General features: G+C 46.5%; 1 protein-coding gene across 2 annotated transcripts in view; it reads right to left on the bottom strand.

Moving 5' to 3' along the window:
* Window positions 1-250: 250 nt before the first annotated feature.
* Window positions 251-9,913, bottom strand: part of PLPP3 (phospholipid phosphatase 3) — an 82,020-nt gene continuing 72,357 nt past the window's right edge. For both annotated transcript variants that reach the window (XM_038537423.1, XM_038537422.1), the window contains one exon: window positions 251-2,181. In XM_038537423.1, coding sequence (XP_038393351.1) covers window positions 2,056-2,181 — 126 coding nt within the window. In that variant the 3' untranslated portion in view covers window positions 251-2,055. The remainder of the gene's footprint in view (window positions 2,182-9,913) is intronic.

Below are 9,913 nucleotides of genomic sequence, written 5' to 3'. Positions count from 1 at the left end.
GAGACAGAGCAGAGCCAGAGCCTCTCTGGGCAAACAGGCTTTCATAGATGAAAGAGCAGCTCAGACAGCTTTGGCTATCCAATGGCCACCATATTTCCCGCTGGAAGGATAGCTGGAAGTATCGGGAAGGGTGCCCTGAGGTGAGGCTGGCCCATCCAAAGAACTCAGATCACCCGTGATCCCACTTCCTCCTACCACACATCCAAGACGGCACATCCCTCGAACATTCCAGGATTCGGACTCCTTTAAATAGTTGTGTTATGAGCTTTTATTTAAAAAGCACATTTAATACAAGTATAGTTTCGCAGATACAAGTTTTCACTTTGTATTCTACAAAAGTCTTTGAATATTATTCTCTTTACAAAATGGAACCTTACAAAAATACTGACAATTTAATGTTTTTATACAGTCTTCTCTAGTTGTAGTTATTTCTCTCATTGTAAAACAATGTCTACCACAGAACTACGATATTTTAGTTGATATTAAAAAAAAATTAACTCAATGCTTTTTTAAGCAGCTAATGTAAATAACACAGGTCGAGACACAGTTTATAATCATAGTGGATATAGCTAAAATTGTTTCAGAAATAATATCTTACATAGTTAACTTTTAATGTTTTATACATTATTTATATAATATTTATATATAAAAAATCATAGCTTGCTAGGAGTTGAAATGAAAGGACGGCTTCTGTGGTAAGGATGTGCATGTGGTTGATCCTTGTGGTTACATTTAGCCCTTTGAAAGGTCTGCATCCGTGATCGGAAAGCCTTTCTTCCTTCCTCCTTTCCTCAAAGGTTCAGTAGAAAGGATCCCTGTCTACTGCCTAGAGTGGGGCCTGGCTCGGAAGGACACTTACAGATAGAGGATGAGAAAAACTCTACGGAGATTTCGCCCCCGTGTTCTGCCCAGCAGAACCTACCAAGAACTGCCCTAGAGATCAACCCCAAGACAATAGTGTTTTACACAGTTGAGCAAGAGCAGCCCCCACAGAGACCCCAGTGAGCTCCGTGAACTGGAGGGGCAGCCTCTCAGGCAGGAGACCGTCCCCTACTCTGGCTCATCCTGACTTCGAGTAGCCAAAAGCTTGGGGAGTTTTTCACTCTTGCCCCTTTGCTCCCACGTCTCTTGTGCGTAAGGCTGCTTTCCATCAGCTGGCGGCAGAGCACGCCTTTGCTCCCATTGGGGAGCCTCCCGGGAAACCCTGGTGGGCGCACAGCAAGGGCTTCGGGGGAGGAGCAGTGAGCGAAGCTATCGTTGCCGAGAACATGCAGGTGCCGGGGGCTGGAGACCACAGCGGCGGCCTCCTGCAGCTGACGTTCCCACACCATGGCATGATGCGGCAGAAGAAGACACATGAGGGCCGGCACCCTCATCTCCTCCGAAATTGTGCTATTTGTGAAATTCCCTCATCCACAAAGAGTCTCCTAATCACTAAAGTTGAGGGGCTGTGGTTGCTGGCCTGCGGGCCGCGGGGAGGGAGGGCTACGGAAGGCCTTAGGACTGGAACTTGGACTCAGGATCTAATCACCTGGCTTAGAAAACTTGCTCTTTCTTCCTTATGTTGAACTTCCTGAACCAAAGTCACAGTATGGAGTAGAGTGGTGTGGACAGAGAGACACAAGAGAGGCGCCCCGCGATGGCTATTTTCTTGATTCAGTGCTATTTCTGGCATCATGTGCTACAATGGGAATTTGAGCTTTTCTCACAGGCCTGGGGTTCCTCGGGTCACAAGGGTGACTGGCAGGCTCTATGCAAATCATTTTAGTGTTTGTTCCAGAACAAGCCCGTGTTCACTAGAACATGAACACTTAAACCAATTGCACATCCAGGATTTCGGCACTTGGTGTTAGTTTGCTGTTGTTTCCACATAGGTGAACACTACCTATTTTGGAAGGCCACAAAGTAAGACTTGTTTTTTTTTTTTTTTTCCTTTTTAAAATCAGTTGGGCAAAAAGTTTTTCCCTACATTCTACTGTCTGATGAGATTGAAGACCAGCAAGAACTTGCTGTCAGCAGTCATTTCCATAAAACAGCTCAGGAGCTGGGCGGCACCTACACCATGTTGTGGTGATTGTTCCTGTCAATAATGTCCACAGGTGAAAGGATTTCCTTCCGGATAGCAGGGGGAGGCAGGGAGAGTGTCGTCTTGGTCTTGAAGAGGTCGGACACAAAGAAAACCTAGAAGCACAAAATCAGACATCCAAATCAATAACTGACATCCGGGGTCTGGGGAATAGGCAAAAGGAAGGTTAGAGGAGCATAGACTGGGGAAAGGGGACCCCAAACTATAGATCTTTGAATGGGGAAGGATCATATAAAGATCATATATATATATATATATATTCCAACTTGTGTTATACAGATAGGGAAACTGAAGCCCAGAGAGGGACAGTGACATGCGCCAGGGTTGCACAGCCATGGCAGGAGTAGAACTCAGTTCTCTGGACTCTCAGCCCAGTGTTCCCTATCCCAAAGCCTACTTCCTGATTTTTCAAGGCAAATGTGTAGCGATGAAAAACAAGTTCCTAAACAAGGAAGCAAGTCATAATTATGTCACACTCATTAATCCACGACACTTTCCCTTTCCTCAGAAAGAAATCAAGGGTGTGACCACAAGAGATCAGCCAACATGAATTCCTATCAGCGGGATTGGAGAAGGAAGCAGTTGTGGCCACGTTTTCCTAAAAGCCCGGTGATCTCAACAATTTGATGGGGGTGAAGAAGCCGGGGGATTTTATTGCTGAGGGAGTCAGCAACTGACCCGGAGGAGAGGTCAATGAAAACTCCTATCGCTCCTTCCCAAAACCCTTCCTCCTATTGAGCACGAGACCTCACCCAGTCTTAGAGTCACCAAGGAACACTTACTGAACACCCAACTTGCAAGGCTACGGGGATGGCTCCAGTGTAGTTCCTGTCTCCATTAGCTTACGATGACAGATTCAAGAACTTGATGAGTTAGCGGAGCAAGAAAACTTTGTGCTTTGTATCAGTTGGCAAAATAAACATACAGACATCCATTTGAGCCACTCAGCAATAGGAGTCTGTATTGAGTAAACCCTAAGAGGCAGCTATCAGGCATGCCACGTAATAGGAAACACATGGCTGGGTTTCAGAATGGAGACTAGAACACGCTTTCAAATTTCTTATGTTTAGCAGCTTTCTGGATTGAAAAGTCCTTGGCCTGCAGTGGGTCATGTGCTCACTAACAAGGATGGTACTATGATTTCATTCTGGACACAGTACAGGCTAGCAAGTGAAGTTCTTAATTTAATAAGACTTCAGCAACACCAAGGCTCATGCAGCCAAGGCCTGGCCATCATAGGGACTTGGATCACCTGTTGAACCAATTTCCAAAATGTCCTTTCTGTAGTAAGACAGCAGTCAACAAACGTGCAACAAAAATCACAGCAAGAAACTGGTGATGCAGGCAGCACAGGTGGCTCAGCGGTTTAGCGCTGCCGTGATTCCGGAGACCCAGGATCGAGTCCCACATCGGGCTCTCTGCATGGAGCCTGCTTCTCCCTCTGCCTGTGTCTCTGCCTCTGTGTGTGTGTGTGTGTGTCATGAATAAATAAATAAATAAAATCTTAAAAAAAAAAAAAAGAACTGGTGATGCTGGTTAGTCGGGAGATCGAGTGACTAGAAGACAAACGGGAAACAGACTTAACCAACTATTACAAAACACTGACACCTTCTGAATTTTGTGCCCATTCCATAGATCACCTACTCAAACATTTAAATTTTTTTTTTAAGATTTTATTTATTTATTCATGAGAGACACACACAGAGAGAGGGGGGCAGAGACACAGGCAGAGGGAGAAGCAGGCTCCACGCCAGGAGCCTGATGCAGGACTCGATCCGGTGATTCCCGGATCACGCCCCGGGCCGAAAGGAGGTGCTAAACCACTGAGCCACCCGGGTATCCCCCAAACATTTAATTATTATCTTTTTGTAAAAAAGTAATAAGAAAAGATGGCTGGGATATTTCTATGCTACCATAATAAAGTCAAATATTTCAAGAAAGGTAACATTTTAATGTTTGCAACCCAAGGGCTACTGAATATGCTATTTTGCAAAGGAAAAAATTTAAGCCTTCTGTCCCTTTCTTTTCCAAGGAGGTATAAATGGTGAGAGACTTGAGAACCAAGTCAAGAAAAGATTTGTACCCAACCCTGCTGGGAGGTTCTAGGCCCCCTAGCCAGGAATCCTTTATACACGCCGTCATTGAAGGGGCTTTCAAGGGCTCCTGGTATAAGGAAATATTAAATGAACTTGATTAAAGTTAAATGTGGAGATAATTGAACTTTTCAACTCTTCTCTGACAGGTGCAGAGCCATTGTCCCCATCTCTACCCTGGAAACTATCTACCCCTTCCTCTGTTACTTAGCCTCTGAGGAAGCCTTTGAACAACTCTTCAGTGGCTGGCTCTCAACTGTACTTACTCCTGCCCAGCAGCTGGCTACACCCAATAAGGATTTTTACTGCTCTCGTTTCTTGGAAATCTTTCTCCTAGCTTCATCCCACCTGCCGAAGACAGTCCCCCAAGCCCCAGTAAACATCATCCCTTCAAGTTTCTGACACCACCTTAATCTACTGGCTTATTTCCCAGTTTACTTTTCTGAGCTCATAATTAGGGTTTCCATTTCCCAGCTGCAAGATAGGGATAATGTGGAGCTTCAAAGCAATAATGTACTGAGGAGACCTAAACCTGTGTCTGGAACACACCTAGATAAAAAAAAAAAAAAAAAAACAAAAACATTCCTTTCTGTAATGCTCTGGACCCCAAAGTAATGACCTACGAAGCCTAGAGTAAGCCGTGCCTCTCATATGTCCCAAACCTTGTCAGCCTTTCTTCCTAGGTGGGAGGCCTCTTGGAGGTGGAATCTGAGCCCTGCTGATCCTACATCACTTGAAACACTTAGGGTTTTGTCTTGCCCACCTGAGGGGCTCAGTACATGTTTGTTGTTGAATTTCTAAACTCCTCTCTACTGGAAGCGAGCACTCTGGCCTTTGACCTTATCGGCACAGGCAAATCCCCTGGACTTCAGGGGAACCACACGCTCATACGCTGCACATACGTGGCCAGGCGGCAGGATGAGAAGTTGAGTCAGGTCCAGCAGCATCCCCCTTTACACTGCGTTTCACATTCAGCGTGGCTTGAGCTTACACACACACTTTTTTTTTGGGGGGGGGGGGGTGCAATCATGAAACGTGATGCTGTCAAGACTCAAACAGGGCTCAGTCTTTCTAACGCTTGAACAGCAGAACACAGAAAGGACCAGCCAAAGTGAACATTTCGCTCGGAGCAGTTCCATTTCCTGCAGAAGGTGATCTCCACCCAAAAAGAAAACCCAGAGGCCCAGGCAGGGAAGGGTCTATACAAATTAGGTAGCTATCTGATGTCCAGGGAAACGCTCCCAGCCCGCAGCCCCACTTCCACGGATCTTCGCGTCTGAAAGAGCATAGTAGAGAATCAACAACGGTGTCAGCAAGCCAGAAATCTATACCCTCAGCAGCAAGGAAAGTTCTTGTTTACACTGCCTGAAGCATTTGTTTTCAATTCCATTTCTCTGATTCTTTGCATTTTATAAATAGCTTTTTTTCACATTGAACATCTGCTCTGTGCCAAGCCCTCAGATTACAAAGATAAGGACATATGAGCGTGCTTTGCCCTCCCAAAGCTCAATGAGGGAGAGATCCAGGTAAACAGACAACCACATTAACAGTGTCTTAAAGATCACGAGAGTGGGAAGCCAGGGTGTTGAAGGCGCACAGAGAACACGGCCTCTAACCCACACTGAAGGGGAGCGAGGGCACCTTAGAAGGCTTTCCGCAAAGGAGGTATATCTGAGCTTGGCTCAGTGAGCATAGGTAGGAGTTAGCCGGGTGGTGAATGCCAGGAATGTGGTTCTAGGCAGAGGGGCAGGGAGTAGGAAGACACAGGAGCAGGACAGGACAGCACATTTAGGAGCTGTGGGAAGGAAGCTCAGAGCGGCGATGGCCAAGCAGTCAGTAAGGCTGGAGACGGGAGAGCCAGATCTCGAGAAGCCTCCTAGGACATGGCAAGGAGTTCAGATCTTGTCCTCTTGGGCCTCAGGAGCCACTGTCAAGGCCGTAGCAGGGAAGCAGCATGCTGAGAAGGCTGTATCTGAGAGGCAGGAGTCGAAAAGGGAGCAGGGAACCTGACAGCAAGGGCACCAGGCAGGACCTACAGAATCTAGGGGAGGATGAGTCCATGGCAGGAGCCTAGGCAAAGACATGGATTTGTGAAACTCTCCGAACAGACTGCAGTTGATAGAGGTGGTGTGCATGTGTGCAGGGGAGGCAGAGCTTTCCTCTCTGGTTCTGCAGTCAGCTCTAGAAATCTCTGCACTTGTTCCCACCGAAACGCTTCAGCTTTGGGTAACCACACCAGAGGAAAAAAAATTCCAGCTCTGCTTTCCTCTGCCTTCTAATATTTGGCGTCCCTTGGGTAGTATCCTGGGGAAGTGGTTCTGACCTTCTGAGTCAGAATGGCAGGCTATTCTGTGACCTGAAGGTGCAAGATGACTTCAGGACAGTGGAGTCCTCTGAGAGCAACACTACATACAAACAAGGCAATTCCAGGATGAGGAACCCATTCACGGTTAGGAGGAGGTAAGAAGCATACGGGGAGTCTCCTTGCAAACACTGACTATCTTTACTGGACCGCTGCATCTGGCAACAAGCAGCACCGGCAACCAGCTTTGCCCATTAAAGCAAGACAGACTTGTCTTCAAATCCAGGCTTTGCCATTTTCAGTAAGATATCTAAACGAAGGACACGGTACCCACGTCTGAGGGTAACTCTAAGGATGTGATGTAACAAAAGGCACAAGGGTGACAATGCACCTGGTGTCCTTTAAGAGGTTAATAAATGGAAGCCACCGTCAATGGCTCATGGCTTCAGTGCCTACCTATACAAAGTCACATCTCCTCCCCTGTCCCTTGTGGAAGAAAGCAAGAAACAAGAGAACGAACTAGAAAAAATGAGAAGGAGAAAGGAGGGGCAAAGAAGAATGTTTCAGAATATAAGCCCAGAGGTAAACGTCAAGCCGGACAGGAAGACCATATGCAGGTGGGAGTTTTCTGCAGGACAGATACAATCTGATCTCCAAGTCCTATAATTTGTGAGGCTATTTTGGGAGATGAGTCAACACAATCAAACAGGAAGATGCCTCTGATGTCTTGTTGGAGGCACTCACCCGCTCTAGAGATGCCAGGCCCCTGGAGTGCAGACAGTCCAGCACTGCTGGGTGCTGCCTGGCTGGGGATCCCTGAGAACCACACCAGCCAGAAACGAGAAGTCTGGTCTATAGTCTAGCCAGGTTTCCACTCCCATTGCTGTGAATGGCCAAGTCAGCAAATCCTGAGGGTCATTTTGTGAAGGGTATAACATGACGACAAAACTGTTCTCTAAATGTTTCTGGAGTCCTTGAGTGTGTCAACTTCTGAGAATGTGTAAGTTAACTCCTTGAAAAGAGGAATCACATCCTCATACATTGAGATTTTTATAATCCCCCCTACCCCTCCCGCCACGAGCTTAGATGACAGCACAGAGGCGGATAAATATAAAAGGAAAAGAAAGCTGGAATCTTACAAGAAGAAGAAAATGGCAAGGTGTCTACTCTGGTATTTCTCAGAGTGTAGTCCTCAGATCATCTATTTCAGAATCAGCTGAGTGCCTCTTGAAAAAGCAGATTCCTGGGCCTGCCCAAGACCTACCAGAAGTGTGGCCTGGAATCTGCATTCAACAGCCCTACAGGTGTCTTCAAGTGAGAAGCATTAGAGGACACTGCGTGGAGATGAACAGGTGGGCTCAAATCCCACATCTGCCATTTAATGGCTGAATGCCTTACACATTACATAACTACTTTGAGAGCAGCTCCTTTCATGGTGCTGGAAACTGGATTTCATGGTACCTTCCCTAGTATCTTCTCTTTGCTATCCACACAACTTTTAACAGCCTTCCTCTTAGCACTAGGCATAGACTTTTAGGTACAATGCTGTACCATATTCCCACTTTAGCGTATGACCTACTCAAAGCCCAACAACTGTAGCCCTCAATAAATTCTAATCCATCACCATGTGAGGATAGAGACCATGTGCTGCTCCTTTTTTGTTTCTTAAGATTTTTTTTTAAAGTAATCCCTATACTCAATGTGGGGCTTGAACCTATAAACCCGAGATCAAGAGTCACATGCTCTACCAACTAAGCCACCCAGGTGCCCCTGTGCTGCTCCTTTCACAGACATCCCCATGCCTTGGCCCCTGGATTTCCTTTTGGCATCCTGCTCTACCATAATAAACAATCTCATAGATTAAAGGAATCATTTTCTTTGCAGGAGAAAGCCTTGGGACCTGGCTCACCCTCATGCCCTAAGTGTAAGTGCTATCTAAAGAAAAGCCATCCTTGGCAGCCCTGTCTTTTGACTAAATGAGAGTTAGTCAATTGCAATCATCACTTTTTGACCTCAAAAAAAGGGCTTCCCAGTGGCTTTTGGCACTGGGAACTGGCCAGCGTCTCTGTTGAATGATTTCCTGGTATATCTGAGAAGGAACTTGATGGGGTGGAAAGCGTGTGACACTAGGAGTCAGACAGCAAGATCTAGTCTCAAAATTGCTCCTGCTCTGTCAACCCAGGCTAAATCACATTCCTGTCAGGGCTTGAATTTGCACGAAACGAAGAGGTCTGTGATTTCAGGTGACAGACCTGCCCTGTACTTGTGTGCAAACGTTATTTAAAAATTCATCTTTCCATAATGATTGTCAGGCTTTAACAGAACCATTTATATGAAAACACATCCTACCAATAAAGGACCATTCGAATGCGACCTCTGTTACCATCGTGCGTGGCCAGCACTGCTACTGAGGAATGTAGAGGACATTAGTCCCACAAAAACAAGGAGGGCTCGGAGCAGCAGAGGAGAGACAGCTGGGGGCCATTCTAGAGGAGAATATGGATCTGGGCCTGCCCAGGGGCCTTCCAGCTCTGCTAGTGGGGTGCTAGGTCCAGCAGGAGCCGGGGGTCAGGAACACAGGGCTAAAGGATGACAGAGGTGGAAGAGGCAGCACCTGCCCCCCACCTTCCAGAAGTCCTACATTCTGACGCTTTCTAGGATCAGAAGACACACTGTGTTCTCACTGTTCTCATCCATCCCCATGTCTCCTCTGTGTGAAATGTCTTTCCTTCCCTTTTGTAGCTCATAGAAAATGTCCACTCATCAAGATTCCATCTCCTGGAGGGATTCTTTCTAGCCTTCCAACACCCTCAGGAAGAACTAACTACTCCGTCTCTCATGCCCCTGCTTCCCCACTAGATCAGTGTTTTTCAAACTGCGTGTCACAAATCACTAGTAAGTTACAAAATCCACTTACTGCGTGGTCACTACCAGCCTTTGTAAGGGTTGAATAGAAAATGTTGGGATGTATCGCACACAGTAAGGGTAAATCTTATTTTATGAAATTTTTCAGTTACATATGGGTGCCTCTGTTGGGTTATGATGGGAAATGTTCTAATCACGGATCATGGCCAAGTCTGGGGAAGCAGCTGCACAAAAGCTCTTTAAGGACCAACTCTTTTTAGCTCCAAATCTTTCAAATAAAGCATAGTACTTCCCCATGACACACATTCAACCTGTACTGCGCACGTGCCAAGCATGAGCATCTTTTATTCATTGACTCCTCAATCCAAAGATTGTGGGAGGTACTACGATCCCCACATCACACGATGCGGAGAGGTAGCTGAGAAGAAGTGACGTGCACAACATGCCTAGTCAGCAGGTGGTTAGTGAGACTCCTCTTTTGGAGTCTCTGCCTCACCATTCATCCCATTCATCTCAGCAGTGGAATGACAAAGGAGATTTGAGAAGGACACTGCAGATGGTGGAGCA

This window comes from Canis lupus, chromosome 5 (genome assembly GCF_011100685.1).
Source record: "Canis lupus familiaris isolate Mischka breed German Shepherd chromosome 5, alternate assembly UU_Cfam_GSD_1.0, whole genome shotgun sequence".
NCBI lineage: Eukaryota > Metazoa > Chordata > Mammalia > Carnivora > Canidae > Canis > Canis lupus.
This window is presented reverse-complemented; position numbering and strand designations above follow the sequence as displayed.